The following is a 16,647-nucleotide window of genomic DNA, read 5'->3' on the forward strand; positions in this document are numbered from 1 at the left end:
CTTTCTGCGTAGAATTCCTAATCCCTTTCTTTCCTTTGGAAAGGCATGTTTAAGATTATGAATACTGTATATCAAAGTCAGGAGTGAGGAAGGGCTTTATGAAGACACACCATTACACACACACTATACGTGTCTCTGTTCAAGTGGGGATCATGCAGAAAATAGAGCAAACTATGATTTTCCTCCCCTCATTTCTGGTCCTTTCTTTCCTCAGCTGTTGGGGAACCTGGCAGGGAAATTAGTTTAAGGAATCAAAGAAACGCCACCACGTACGTATGGGAATAAAACTGCATTCTTATTTGACATCTGGCATCCAATTTTCTTGTAGGAACTTGCAATAGGAATTGAACTTTGAGAACCACCCACCTCAACCACTCCTAGTACCAGTCTCCAGGATTCTTGCCCTGACTTGGACATTTGTGGGATTTATGGTTAAGGGAGATTACTTGGCCATAAATCCCCGCTGAGGAATGATGATGGTCCTCCCTCCCTACCCCCAAAATTAAAGGCGCGAGAGCAGGAATCCCTGAAGGGAAACGGCCACCATTTCTGCGTGGTCTGCGCAAACCTTACCATGTATGTGCCACCGTGAAACGCCGCTGTTTGGGGATGTTGCTGCTGAGAAGCATTCTGCGCAGAAGCCTGGGGGAATTTCTCGGAGAGGTCACTGGAGAGAGCTTGGGAGAAACCGATTTCCTCGCTGTCTTGGGCTTCTCATGCTGCAACAGGTTTTCTCGCAAGGATTTCACAAGGTCTTCGTTCAGCCACGGGTTTGGACAATGCGGATTATCCACTTCAGGTACTGTTAAGGTGTCCGGGCTTGTCTGCTGAGCCATTTTCCTGGTCAACTTTGTACAGCTGGCAAGAATCCAGGACAACGTGGTTCCCTCGCTCACGGTCCGGGAAATGTCCAGGGAAGCAGGTCGGAGCCTGCTGCTGTTAGTGCATTCAGTCGCCTGCCTCAGTCTCTCTGTAGAGCCTGGGGCTGGGTGCAGAGGAGGCGAGCGCACTCCTCCGCGGAAGCGTATTAAACGTCACCCCTCCTCTCCCAAGCCCCTGCCAAAGATCACTGACAAGCTCGCATAGCAAATGAACAAGGAGGGAAAGCACCGGGCTCGCACGGCTTTGTCCGTGCTGCAAAGCAGCCTGTTAAAACTATCGGAACTAATGCGCCGCAGCTGCGCGAGTGACTTCTGCTGCTTATGTACATAAAAAGTCCTTGGGGGAGGGCTTAACCATCAGATGCCTGCTGCTGGGTTGTTTGGCTAGTCTTTCCATTTGCTTATTCCTGAATCCAAAGGAAAGAAAAACTTTGAACTTGACCTTCGTCTCCCGCAGGGCTATTTATCTCCCTACAGTCCACGTTCATAAAAGAAAAATGCCAATCCTTTGTTTTTTTCTCTCTTTTTTTAAATAAGGGAAGAATAAACAAGCACTAGCTACACAAGGAGAAATACTTCCCTGCTTACTAAACTCAATCTGATGAACCATGTAAGACAAATCCCATGAGAATGAAATTGACTTTTTCTCCCTCTGTCTCTAGTTAGAACCCAAACAAACAAAAGGTTTCAAAATACTACACATGGAACACTTTACAGGTTGCAGTTGTGTTCTACAACCTTATTAATTATGGCCCTTTCAAAGAACTAACAACACTATTTAGACTCACAAACGATATATATTTTCTCTTTGCATTTAAACTAATGCCCCTCCAGAAGGACAGATAGTTTTCATAAGAGTAGTTTCAATTACTATTTGTGATATATACAATTTCATGTATTCAAGTATAAGAGAGTGGAATACATCTAGCTTTTCGTGATTTCCTTTATTGCTTTTTAATGTAAGATTTTTATGTGTGATGAATAGAGCTTCAACAAACTTATTCAGAGAACTTAAAAGAAATAATTTTGCAATTGGAAAAAAAGTAAAAATGTTGTAACAAGAAAGTATGAAGTAAAGCCTGTTAAATCTCATTTATGTGGACAGGAGTGCAGACATTAAACAGCATTGGAAAGAAACTCAAACCTTTGCATAGGGAAGTTCCCAGTAGCTTAGTGACGCTACAGACCATGTGGGATTGAAATCAAATCACATTTCTAACCATCTAGGAATATTTTATGTTTTTTTTAAAACACAATAACTTAGGGAGCTACAAAATGCATCCAAAAAAAAAAATGGAGACTGGAATGATTCTTTTTGTTTCCTATGATTACTATTAGGTCAATTTTAAAAGTTTCTTCTGTTTCCCTGCCCCCCTGGTTGCTCCACTTTAAGTTCCAATTCCTTGCCTTTTAAATGTTTACAGAAAAGTGTACTCTGAGGTTCTATTCACAGCAGCACAGGGTCAACCACTTGGTCCATCTTTCCTGTTAGCATGCCCACAACAATTCAATGACACATAAGTGCTATGACTTCATCAAAAAATGTTAGACAAATATTTGAATTTGAAGAATCAGGGTATGATTATTCTTATTCTCATAATTTTTACCAATATAAAAGTTTTTGTCACTTTACATCATTAAGTGGCAAAGTATGTGTGTGCATGTGTGTGTGTATTATCTATATATATACTATACTTCTATAAAGTGGGCTGAGGGACTGACAACGGCCTTAGAAGTTGTGCAAAACAGGTGTGCAATGCTTGCCCTCAAGGAGCTTGTAACTTAATGGAAAGGATTGGACCATACTTAGAAAAACATACCAGAACAACTGGAAAATGAAATAATCAGATGCAGAAAAGTACAATGAAAATGAAATGCATATATGATGAGAAAACTCTGGGTAAAGTAAAGTTTAAGAAGGGAAGGTTCAGAAATTGATGGAAAGAAAGAAAAGAAGTGCACTTTAGGAGTAAAAACTAGAATGGACAAATGCAATTAAAAATGTATTTGTACATGTTTTTAGTTTTGTGCAAAACAAAACAAAACGAACAACAACAACAAAATTAAAGGCTCAGCAGTCTAGACACAAAGCCTGTTCAGGTTCAAAGAAATAAAAAATTCAGATGATAGGATAAGTGAGAAAAACTGATATGTATTAAACTGAAATGGCAAAAAAAAATTATTTTAGAAAAAATCTCTAGTTTCTGAAGACTCAGTTCCATTCAACAAACATTTATGGGCATTTATTTTTTGCCAGACACTATAATGGGTGCTCTAGGGTATTTAAAGATTAGCTTGGCCAGGTGTGGTGGCTCACACCTGTAATCTCATCACTTTGGGAGGCCAATGCAGGAAGATCACTTGAGCTCAGGAATTCAAGACTAGCCTGGGTAACATAGCAAGACCCCATCTCTATAAAACATTAAAAAATAGCTGAGTGTGGTGGCATGAGTCTGTAGTCCCAGTGCTACTCAGGAGGCTGAGATGGGAGGATTGCTTGAGCCTGGGAGGTTGAGGCAGCAGTGAGCCATGATCATGCCACTGCACTCAAGACTGCATGACTGAGTGAGACCCAGCCTCAAAATAAATAAATAAATAAAAAGATTAGCTTGATACTATATCTCTATATTTGCCTTTGGGGAGCTTATAGCCTAATAGGATAGATGACAAGTGCAAAATGATTGACATGAAAAAGTGTAGCCCAAGTACCCAGATGAGATCCCGGAGGCTGGAGATATTTAAATGTCTGGCTCTAAGTAGAGAAAAGTGACTCTTAGTGACCAAGTAAAGGAAGAGATGATACTAAGAATGATATGGGCGACAGAGCGAGACTCCATCTCAAAAAAAAAAAAAAAAAAAGAAAAGAAAAGAAAAGAAAGAACGATATGGCAATAATAGGGAAATTCATTGAGTTCAAGGGACTCTGGGTTCTAGTTCTTGCTTTTAGCCACCTTGTAGAAGAGCTTACAAAGAGTAAACTATTTACATGCTGATCTTCTCATAAATAGTATGCCACGTAGAACGTTCAGAGAGTCTAGGCACTTTGTTAATGATCACAATTAAGCTAAATAGTAGATATAACAATATTCTATTCAAAATGCATTGATCATTATGGTTAACAAAAGCATTCTGCAGATCTCCCATTGCTTTGGTGTATGTTAAAGGATTTCAGTGTATTTGGTTGGTGCAAAAGTAATTACAGTTGTTGCCATTAAAAGTAATGAAGCAGGATTGAGAGTTTCTTTACAGGTCCTCATATCCCATTATTATTATTGATTCAATTTCCTAATGCTTACTATTACCCTCCTAAATCTGCCAAATGATATATGATGTGCATACTGCTTTTTAAAACTACAAAATTAATTTTGTTTTGAGAATTCTTGGCCAGTCTTTGAAATAACTTGAAAAAGCCTGCACTGTTTCAAAGTCATGCTTGAAAATTGCTGCCTTAGGAAACACAAATTGTAAGGTTCTGAAGATAACCAAAGGTGGGTGAGGTTTGGACAGACTGGCAATTTTTTCTTATGTTAAGGCAGAGGGTCAGAGGGCACTCTTCCAACAGGAGCACTCCACAGCTTGTGTTTTTCACAAAATCTCTTTAAAATTAGCTGCCAGGAACTTGTCTGAAAAACACTGTACTGTAAGTGACAGCCAAATAAGGCCTCAGGTTTTAATAAGTGGAAATTTGAAAGTGGGCGAAATGTTTTGATAAAGTCACCCACGCCTAGAACAGCAGATAACATCTCTTAACTTCATAAAAGTTTTCCTAGATACCTCTTTGTGGATTTTCAAAATTTGTGGGTTTTTTTAGATTATTTGGAATCCTTGAAAATGTTTTGTCTCATTAATCGTTTATAGGTGGTAACAAGGAAGATGAGATTTTCACATGTTCTGAGACAAAAAGTGTGCTTTTGTCTAGGTAAAAACAAGCAAGGCTAGATTTCCCACAATGGAAAGGGAGCAATGATGTGGCTCATTCAAAAGGATGGAAGAAATGATTTATACTCAGCTATGGAAAACATTGTATGCTTCTCCAAACTATGTTCTAATTAGATAAAGAAGGGTTAAAAGGAGATCGCTTTCAAATTGTCCACAGGATATAGTCCATGGAAATGACCTGATAGTGGGAGAGGTTATGTTGTCTACTGGATAAGAAGGTATGGGTTAATTTTAGAAATGAAAAGTTTATTTTGAACCCAGAAGTACTAGTTACTAGTTGTGTTACTTTGCTTTTCAGTGGCTCAGTTCCAGGTCTGTGAAATAGGACGATAATAATGAGGATGATGATGATAGTAGCTATTGCATAAGAAGGCTACGAGGATTAAATGTGTTAATCCCCATGATATAAAGTGTTTAGGAGAGTGCCTGGTACACAATAACCACCCAGTAAATAAAAATCTACCCACTATGTGATACAAGGAACTTAGAGAAATTCACTCTTAGTAGATATCAATTATGTACCAGGAACTTTGCATTTTATTTCCCTTAATCCTTGCAATCACACTTAGGGTGTTGTTTTTGTACTACAATTTTAGAGATGAGGGCATAAGAAGGTTAAATAACTTGCCAGAAGTCATATAGTTTACCAATGGCATAAATGGGATTTAAATCTGTGTCTATGAGGTGCCAGAGCCTCTATTTTGACTCTACATTATACAAACCCAAAAGGAAAGCAGATCTAGTATTTAAAATAGTTTATGGTTATTTCTATGGAAAATAGTAGACACCTGAGTCCCCTGAGTTCTTAATCTAGTTAACACTAAATTTTGCCCTTGGCTACTCTCAGAATATACACCAAGTCGACCTGTAAAGCCTGCCAAGTCATGAAGTTCTTTCTGAGGCATGGTATTGAAGTAAGGGCAGCTGAAGGTGGAATTCCTGAGATATTTTTTGTTTTTATGTTCTTTTCTCATCTATATACCTGTCTTCTTTCAATATGAAGAAATTTTAATTAAACTCCATGATAGTTTTCCACTTAGCCAAATAATATATTCTAAAATTATTTTATCTTAAATTTTCATCATGATTATTTTTCATTATAAAGTTTGATGATAAAATTATATCATCCCCTTATCTAAAAGCACATCTGAACACTGTAGAACATGGTTTTTCAAATCATCATCATCATCATCATCATCATCATCATCATCAACCTTTTATTAGGTACTGGGCTAGTAGGCGGAGATTTCCAAAAAAGTAAAATATCTACTTTAGAAGGAAATATAAATAAAACTCCCAACAAAGAAAATAAATACTAAGAATCAAATTAATAATAGAAATGATTGGTGCCTCCTGGGTTAAAATGAGTGACCAATAATTTATTTAGACAGAGAATAACTCAAAAACAAGGCAGCGCTTGAATTAAGTCTTGAAAGAAGGTACATATGGAGGAATAATGATAGGTTTGGAGAGATAGGTAGTTTAGGGGAGGTAAGATGCATTGGATTTTTAGACTTTTTACTATGGAAAAATCAGTAAAATTTACATGGTAGGTGGGTAAACAATATATAAAGAGATTTAAATAAGTTTAACCTGGTTTTAATATGTTCTAAAATTTGCAAGAGGAGGATTCTAAAGATCTTATTTCAATATTTCCTATTCAATATGAATTTGTGTAGAAATGGAAAGAAAGTGAGCACAAGAGTTAGAAAGATTTGTTCATTGGCTGTATATAAGCTTGGAAGTCAATACAGAAGTCAAAAATTCATCGGATATTTCTTATACATTCCACCCAATTAAACATCAAAAGCCAGTAAACAGTTTTTTTTAAGAGTTTCTAGATTTCATTGAACAAAACAAATATATGTCTTGATTTACATGAGAGCTATATTTTCAGCATATGATGTGCTCTTCTAAGATCAATTCATTTTAATAAAAAGATCAAATCTAGTTATATGGGATTTTTTTTCCTAGATTAAAACTAAATGTTAGAGTGATCTCTGCTGAAACAGTATGTCATTATTTCACTTGAAAGAAATGTTAACATTTTATAGGCCACAACTTATAATGGCTTTTTTTTCTTTCTTTTTTTTTTTTTTTTTTCTGAGACACAGTCCAGCTTTGTTGTCCAGGCTGGAGTGCAGTAGTGCCATCTCAGCTCACTGCAACCTCCACCTTCTGGGTTCAAGTGATTCTCCTGCCTCAGCCTCCTGAGTAGCGAGTAGCTGGGATTTCAGGCACCAACCACCACGCTGGGCTAATTTTCATGTTTTTAGTAGAGACAGGGTTTCACCACATTGGCCAGACTTGTCTCAAACTCCTGACCTCAAGTGATCCTCCCGCCTTGGCCTACCAAAGTGCTGGGATTACAGGTATGAGCCACTGTGCCTGGCCTATACCAGCAATTTTAACACAGCATGTTTATTTTATTTCGGAGAAAAGTTGCAATACAATTTAGGTAAGAACCTTCCCTTTCCTCCTAATATAGTCATTCTAAAAATTCTAATAATGAACGGAAATTACTTCTAATTATTTTGCTAAAAGGAAACCCCAGAATGCCCTCTCTAAATATTACTCTAACTTCAAAGAAGAAAATAAATTTTGATAGCCACTAAATGTTTAACATATTATAATACCCTATATTTCTGGGTTTTATTTCAGTGAGAGGAATAACCAAACATTTTGTCTGCAACTTGTCAACAACAACAACAAAAATCCCATATCTCACTCTATCTATACTAGATCATCCCTCAGCCTATTGAATTACTGAGAAAAAAGTAGCTAGATGTAAGTGCAAAACACTAGTGCACTAAGCATAAGCACTTCGCATTATTACATGTTTTGATCATTACAATCATTCTAACAAGGTGGTTACTATTACCCACATTTTAAATCTGAGAAAACTGACATACAAAAAAAAATTAAATAAGTTCCTCCAAGTCATCCACACCAAATGATCTCTAATCCTCAAGGTCATAATCAAAAGATTTTCAAACTTCCCAAAATTGTTCATTGTATTACAAACACCAGACATTTAGTGCACAAAAGATCTTGGGTGGACCTTCAGAGTTCTTGTGCATAATGAAAGTTGACAAGAAGAAACAAATGTTTGTTGTCTTTGTCCACATAACAGACATGATAAGGAACAAAATCCAACATGTACCCTAAATTCAGAGGAATATAACACAATAGTGATCTATTCAAAACTCAACACCAAGGAACACATTTCCTTATCTTTCTCTTTCATTTGCTGTACCCACCCCCGACCGGCCCCCAAGAAAGGATTTTTTTAGAATCTTTCTCAAATTAGTATAATATAACTGGATAACTTCCCTCTGATCCCCATACATAACATCTGTTTCAGTCATTCTGTTTTTTGAATATGGTTTCTATGAGACAGTGTATTTCACTGAACATGTCTATAATTCATAGATTTTTAATTATAGTTGGAAATGTTTTCTAAAGTTAAACATATCTAAACAATGATTTCTCATAAAGAAATAATATTTTCAGAAATAACATTTTTTCATACCTAACTATAAGGAATCTTCCGAAACCTAGATTTTTATGTGGGATGCTTTACAAAAGGCATTATGGAAACCAGAGTTGTATTCCCCATTTTGTAATAAGTTAGCGAAGTCACCTTGAACAAGTTCATTAAACTTCTCTGGAACTCACTTTCCCAGTATAAAGTCATATAACTTTACTAAGGTTTAATAACTTTAAAAAATCTTATCCTAGTGTTGAATTGGGAGTTTCATTTGTCATTTAAGAAAAACAAATATCAAGTGCATCCTGAGCCAATATAGTCTCTTCCACTTTCATGCGGTGTTATTATATACCACAAATGCTTTTAGAAGAAAAATGAAAAACAAGATATTCAATGTTTAGGAAATTGAAGATGGAAAACAACAGAGTGCTACAATAAATAGGTGCCTTACTGATGCTTTTATGGCTCTGAAACTTGGGAAACTTTATTCCCTAACTAGGTAAAAAATTTGTTCTGATATCTGAGTCACAGCTTGGGAGACGGAGTGGGAGAGCAATGCCTAAGTTAATTTAATATTTGAAATCAAAGCATTGTTTTACTTCTAAAATAGTGAAACTACACAGATAGGTATATTCACTGTTACATAATAAGTCAAATTTTCTAAAACATCAGGGCTTAAGTTACCTTTTAGACAATTTCAGAGGAACCTCTCCACTCACATTTCACAAAGCATGTGTCACCAAAGATGAGTTTTGCCTAATTTTAATGAATGTTTCATGAAAAAAAGCATTTTGTGATTTAAAAAATATACGGAGCTGGGTTGAATACAACTAAATGGGGTTCCTCAGAGTAAGAGCTGTCTGTCTTTTAATATGTTAATGTGATTTGTGAATGTAGACTTGCCTGGCTCTAAATCCACCTGCATCCTCCAGCATGTCCAGATATTAATGTTTCCAGAAACCCTTAACTCGACTTTCCACAAACATCTCCTTAAACATAACTGATAGATAATGCAAACCTTCCTGATTTTCTGGTGTGCATTCTTTTTTCTTTTTGTTGAACTGCAGCCAAACGGAATGCTTCCAGCGGAATGATGACTTAGTTCGGGTACTGGCTGCCCTGGTAATAGCCTCCATTAGAATCAGGTTATTGTTATGGTCCTGCTTTCAGGCTAATTTCACCCTCCTCTGCAATTGGTGTATCTCCAAATGTAAAAGACATAACCTTAGCAAAGGCTATGAGAGGGATGGGGCCATGCATCTAAATGACAGCTTTGTGGACAGAAGCCTGTTGGGAGGCTGTGGACAAACTAACAGGACAGAAAAATATTGGACTAGATGGTACTGTTGGTGAGATGTATAAAGGCAACTGAAGGCCAGACAGGTGTTCTTCAAACACTGATGGACCTACTAATCACCTGGAGACCATGCTAACATAAAGATTCTGATTCAGTACATCTGGGGTGAGGCTCGAGCTCCTGAATTTCCAGAGCTCCCATGGGATGCTATCGCCTGTCCATAGATTGCTCCATATGTATCTTGGCCTTAGATTATGTAGGGATTGATGGCTAATGAATACAGCAAAAGAAGGCAATTAACTTGGACACAGGTGATCCTATTTCTTTATATTCAGGCATTTGTGTAATGTTTAAATTCACTGCTGATATTTTAATAAATCATGCAATTTCTAACATAACTTATATAACAATATTACATAACAAAATCATTTTTTTAAAAGCTCATATACACTCTAAAAGATTCCATTCTAGAAGCAAACTTTGCTATATTAAATCCACACTTTTTAGATGAGACAAAAAAGAGAAGTTGAAATAAACTCTTTTGCAGGTGTTGTGAATATCTATGTCTGTTAATAAATTATAAATTAAAAGTAATAATTACATAATTAAAAGGTAAACTTTAAGACTTACAGACTGTTTTCTGAATGTAATTTATTTAATTATTCTACAAGCATTTAGTAAGACACACTATGTGCTAGGTTCTGTGGGTCCAGTGAAGACATGGTCTTTGTGTATCTGGGGATACAAGATTCATTCTTTGCTACACTCACAGTCTCCTGGGACTTTCAGTCTAGTCTACTGTGCAGTATGAAACATGCCAAGGACACTTACCATCAAGATTCACTACCACACTATTGACCTATTATCTAAAGAATTAAGAAAGTATGCATCCGCCAACTCAATACACCTAGTCTTATAGTCAATCTATGGATAACTGTAAAAGCAGGTATATGCTTTTCTTTCTGGGGCTTCCCAAGAAGTTATTCTGACCTGGAAGTGCTCAAATGGTTGCTAAATTATGAAAATCAATTTGAATTTCTTTCTGAAATTATTATTTTAAGCTCTAGTAAAATACATATGAATGTTACACCAATATTATAAAGGCATATATTCTAGTTAGGCTAATAACCACCATTTATATTCTGTAATTACATAAACATTGCATAAGCCAACTAGTAATTATTTAATCAGTTATAAGGGAAATTAGCCTATGACAAAGAAATCCTCTTGATACACCCCTGGTGAAAACACTTCAGTCTAAACAGCAGTTGCCTCATGATTCTTGTACTTTAAATGCTGGGAATATAGTAAGTGTTCAATAGACACTAGACATAGGTAGAAAAGGAAGGAGGAAATGATTTTGCCATTTGTTTTACTATTTTTTATGATTTTAGATAGTTAACAGGCTAAAAATGTAGGGTGTTCAAATCAACTTACACTGATCTATCTACTAAAATTATACATTGTTTTAGAAATCCTTTTGCTAGGCCAGTGCAGTGGCCCACACTTGTAATCCCAGCACTTTGGGAGGCCAAGTCGGGCGAATCACCTGAGGTCAGGAATTTGAGACCAAACTGGCCAACATAACGAAAACCGTTTCTATTAAAAATACAAAAATTAGCTGGGCGTGGTGGCACATGCCGTAATCCCAGCTATTTGGGAGGCTGAGGAATGAGAATCTCTTGGACCTAGGAGGCGGAGTTTGCAGTGAGCCGAGATTGCACCGCTGCACTCCAGCCTGGGCAACAGAGCAAGACTGTCTCGGAAAAAAAAAAAAAAAAAGAAATCCTTTGGCTAGGCATGCTTTTCATTTTAACAATGTATTTGTTTTAAATTAGCTAGATAATATATGATATATTCTCATTGTAAAAATGTTAAAAGTTCTGCAGAACTCTAAAGTTTCTGTAGACCACCATCCCCAAACTCAACCTTCCCCCAGGTAACTCTGTTGTCAGTTATGTTTATTCTTCTAGATCTCCACTTTCCATTACAGTGGCCACCATCCAAATGTTGCCATTAGGACATGAAATGAGGTTCATAGAATTGAGAAATGAAATTTTTATTTTTATTTAATTTTATTAATTTAAATTTAAATAGCATCATGTGGCTAGTGGCTGCCATAGGGGACAATAAATTCTATAGACCTCCGTGTGATATCATAAATAATTTTATGCCTATAGGATCATATATTACTGTTTTCTGAGGCTTCTTAAAAACATAGTGTTATATTTAATGATCAATCAGCAATTTATTTTTTCACTCAACAAAGATCTCTTGCTATTTTTAGCTGATGCATAGTATTCAATAGTATGGTTATTTCATATTTCATTTAGCCATTTCCCTACTGGAGGGCATTCAGGTTTCCAGCTTTTGACTATTACAAAGAACACTCTTGCAAAACTCATTGGGAATACATGCCAAGTATTTTTTTTTAATAATAGATACTTAGAAGTAGGATTAAGTGATAAGATATCAGCATTTTTAAATTTTAATAGAAACTGCCAAATTGTTCTCCAAAGTAGATTATTTAATTTACACTCCCACCAACAGTCTTTGAGATCCCACGTTTTTTCCTCAAACAGCCTTATGTTGTCATCAATTTCCCTGAACTAGTTGTCAATGCCTTTTTTCCCTCGAGAATACCTTCTATTTCTTAGGCAGAAGAAATTAAGAAAAGCATCAGTGAGCCGGGCGCGGTGGCTCACAGCTGTAATCCCAGCACTTTGGGAGGCCAAGGCAGGTGGATTACCTGAGGTCAGGAGTTCAAGACCAGCCTGGCCAACATGGCGAAACCCCGTCTCTACTAAAAATATTAAAAAATTAGCTGGGCATGGTGGCAGGCACCTGTAATCCTAGCTACTCAGGAGGCTGAGGCAGGAGAATTGCTTGAACCCAGGAGACAGAGGTTGCAGTGAGCTGCGATCTCACCACTGCACTCCAGCCTGGAAGTGGGAAGATGTATTTCATGTTGCTTCTGAGTCAATGTTCAATTTTAGCTGTTTAACAATTTTAGTTGACCAAGCATTTCCCAGGAGTCTCTCTAATATGACAATGCCTACGCATTATAGAAGGGTTTTGAGAAGGAAAAAGCATTAACTTTCTTTTTCGGTAATTTTCTGGCACTACTCAGTAAAATACATTTTAAATTGCTTTTCCTATAATAAAGATAGATTGTGCTAAGCATGTATTCTTTGTGCCTAGTCCCTCTTTTACACATCAGTGTAGAATTTGTAATGCCTGGTAAGGACTCTATTGCTAGCTTGTGTAACTTTTTCCTTGAGCAAAATCAATGGTCTACAGATAAGGCCTCAGCCATAAACTTACTGAATTATGGCCTGACAGCAGTGTTGCTGCAGCATCCTTAGATAAGTAGTTTTATGTGAATGAAAGAACGGGAGTATAGTTTTGACTAAGTCATATTTGTCCTGGAGCCTGAGGAGAGCCAACCACTCTCTAGGGCTCAGTTTCCTTATCTAAAAGTGATGATGAGCCGAGCACAGTGGCTCACGCCTGTAATCCCAGCACTTTGGGAGGCTGAGGAGGGCGGATCACCTGAGGTCAGGAGTTCGAGACCAGCCTGACCAACATGGTGAAACCCTGTCTCTACTAAAAATACAAAATTAGCCACATGTGGTGGCAGGTGCCTGTAATCCCAGCTACTCAGGAGGCTGAGGCAGGAGAATCACTTGAACCTGGGAGGCAGAGGTTGTGGTGAGCCGAGGTCATACCATTGCACTCCAGCCTGGGTGACAAGAGTGAAACTCCTTCTCAAATAAAAAAAAAAAAAAAAAATGACGGCGATAGAACAGAAGACCACAAAGGTAATCAAACTAAAGTTGCAATTGAGAAGGGAGTGTAATTCCTACATGATTGGTTTATGTAGGAACTTGTCTTACTTAGTGGTTAAGTAAGACAAAAGTGAAACAATAAAAATGTATGTTGGAACAAGGCAATTTCTTTGCTACATCTGGAAAGTCTGGAAGACTGTTTCCCCCAAATTTTTTGTGCTACTTACAATGTAATGGTTGCAGACATGATGTACAACTTTAATAACATTTTCTTAATCAGTTTGTAGACAAGTCAACAACATTCAACAAAAAATCAATTCCTGGGCCGAGTGCAGTGGCTCATGCCTGTAATCCCAGCACTTTGGGAGACCAAGGCAGGTGGATTACTAGGTCAGGAATTCAAAACCAGCCTGGCCAAGATGGTGAAACTTCGTCTCTACTAAAAATGCAATTATTAGCCAGGCGTGGTGGCAGGCACCTGTAATCCCAGCTACTTGGGAGGCCGAGGCAGAGAATCACTTGAATCCAGGAGGCGGAGGTTGTAGTGAGCCGAGATCGCACCACTGCACTCCAGCCTGGACGACAGAGCGAGACTCCATCTCAAAAAAAAAAAAAAAAAAAAAAAATCAATTCCTGATTTGTGGCATATGCTGATTTCCATGGTATAAATACCTGGACTAAAGCTGATTTTAAGCTACCAACTTTACATCATCCTATGTGGAGTTGGGTAGAAATGCAAAGTAACATGTCATTTTATATAGTGTTTCCATCATGCAGATGCAATAAACAAATGGCCTCACAAACAGAGATAACAGAATGTAGTAAAACACTTAGGAAGGGATGAGAGTTTTGAGTATGTATTACGTTTTTCAGATAACTTGAAGTTTACATAATTAAACTTTAGATAATTGATGCATTAACAATTTGCTTAACAAATTTCTGGACATTTAAAAATAGGTTCCTGTGAGTCAGTTCAGACCAACTCTAAAATACTGCTGCTTTTTCACCATATAGACATCCTCGAGTCCAAAAAACCTGTTCCTTTGTGATTTTCTAAGAACTATGTTGTTTTGATTGATTTTTAGAAGTTCTTTATAGTTTCTAGATATGAAGCCTTTTCAGATACAAGTATTGCTAATATCTTAGGCTTAGTACCCACTTTTTAAAAGCGAACTTGACAAATCTGGGATTTTAGTGTAGCACGTAAGTGTTCAATTAATGTTTGGTTAAATAATTCCCCGTAAAAGATACTGACATGGAGAGATTACATGAACCCCTGGATACTTAAGTCATATATTACTTTTATATGGAAACATTTCAGAGAAGGAAGTCTCTCATTTTGTCTTAATAGCATGTTTCACTATCTCACAGGCCCATAAATAGCCTACTCTAGTGATTACCACCTTTTCTAGAGTTGCAAGACCAGGAAGATCAGAATCACAGACTTTTGAGATTATAAAGGAATTTAAAGTCCTAATGGTCCTGTCCACCTTACTAGTATACATTACGTATGATACCCAGCAGCATCCTTTCTGCCAAAGTAATACAATTTACGCATTCATTTAAGAAATAGTAAATGATAAGCAATTCTGCTATAACAACTCATGAGAATTTTATGACTGTATTTGGAGACTTGTGGGAGTAAAGACCAGGGATGAAAGACAAGGAAATGTAAATCCAATTTATGTAATAGAATATGATGACCTAACATCTCCTTTTTGCTCTGTGGGTTTATATTGGCCCCCCTTCACCCATGCTTTGGACTTCACCATTTCCTTCTCTTCCTCCTCTAACTTCCCTTTGCATCCTGGCCCCTTCCAAACTATGTTAGAATGGATGTGTTAATGTATTACTCCATCCAATGGATTATAACTCATATTACCCAGGAGATTCTAGAAACAATGTCTGAACACATCACAGAAACTAAAAAGAGGAGAAGCTCAGGCACTAGCAGAAGGCCTGGTTTTGGTATTCTTCCATCTACAGCTGCACAGCTGCATTCTTAACCTTGGCTGCATATTAGAATCACCCGGAGAATTTTGTAAATTTCAGTGCCTGGGCCACACCACCCCAGACCAGATAAATAAGAATCCCTCAGGGTGCAACCCAGGCATCAGTTTTTTTGTAAAGCTCATCAAGTTATTCCCATGTGTAGTCAAGATTGGGAGCCATCCCAGGTTGAGGTGTATTGATATAAACCAGCATCCACATCTATAAATTAAGGCCATTTATTTTACAGTCTTGAATAAAAAATGAGCATCTGTCTTCCACTACTGTGAGGAAGCACAGTCCCTTAAAATAATGGTAGGTAATAATTCTTTCCTTCTCTGGGCTACATAATCTTGGCTCTTCTCTCATGCTTTCACTCTCTTAAACTTCCTTCCTCAGGCTCCTGTACCAATCTTCAATTCACTTGGGGTGTCCTAGTCTAAAACATTTATTTCATTTGAAAGGAAAAATATCAATTTCTATCTAAATTGGAGTAAGATTCAATTCAGATGTATTTATTTACAAAACATAAGTTGTTATTTATCTGTGTTTAATTGATCCTGGAACTAGTTAAAAAATTATCCTTAACATTCCATGTAAAGAACCAGGCAACTTGGCCAGGCATGGTGGCTCACACCTATAACCCCAGCACTTTGGGAGGCCAAGGCAGGTGAATCGGTTGAGATCAGGAGTTCAAGATCAGCATGGGCAACATGGCGAAATCCATCTCTACAAAAAATTAGTGGGTATGGTGGTGTGCACCTGTGGTCCTAGCTATTTGGGAGGCTGAGGTGGGAAGACGGTTTCAGCCTGGAAGGTCAAGGCTGCAGTGAGCTGGTAATTGGGCCACTGCACTCCGGCCTGAGTGACAGAGTGAGACGATCTCAAAAATAAAAAAATAAAAATAAAACCAGCCAACTTGTCTGACCTCACAAAGGTTTTAGGACTCATCTGTGTAAGAGAGAAGTGACTGCATATCAGGAAGCAGGATGAGGATTTCCCTCCCATAACCCACAGCTCTCCAAGAGAACAAACAGGTACATGTCTCTGATTCCCAAAAGGAGCAATCCCATTGCTCCTTTTTTTTTAAAAAAAAAGGGATTGTGCTTTTCAAATTTATGGATGTAAATCAAAGACCTCAGGAATTCATGGATTAGGAGCAAAAGATTAAAGTCAGTACAAATGATATTCTAAATAGGCAGAAGGGGGCTCAAATTCCTCTCAATTCTTTCTGATTGAATTAAAAGTAAAGAATAAAATCTC

At 37.3% G+C, this 16,647-nt stretch overlaps 1 protein-coding gene across 4 annotated transcripts in view; it reads right to left on the reverse strand.

Moving 5' to 3' along the window:
• The window catches only part of PDE4D (phosphodiesterase 4D), a 1,542,529-nt gene that overhangs the window by 796,702 nt on the left and 729,180 nt on the right, over window positions 1–16,647 (reverse strand). The window contains exon 1 of one of the 4 annotated variants that reach the window (XM_054555585.2): window positions 574–1,206. The exons of the other annotated variants lie outside the window; for them this stretch is intronic. Coding sequence (XP_054411560.1) covers window positions 574–836 — 263 coding nt within the window. The 5' untranslated portion in view covers window positions 837–1,206. Of the gene's footprint in view, window positions 1–573; window positions 1,207–16,647 lie in introns of those variants that run through there. 4 annotated transcript variants of the gene reach the window in all.

The sequence above is a fragment of the Pongo abelii genome, chromosome 4 (genome assembly GCF_028885655.2).
Source record: "Pongo abelii isolate AG06213 chromosome 4, NHGRI_mPonAbe1-v2.0_pri, whole genome shotgun sequence".
Classification (NCBI taxonomy): domain Eukaryota; kingdom Metazoa; phylum Chordata; class Mammalia; order Primates; family Hominidae; genus Pongo; species Pongo abelii.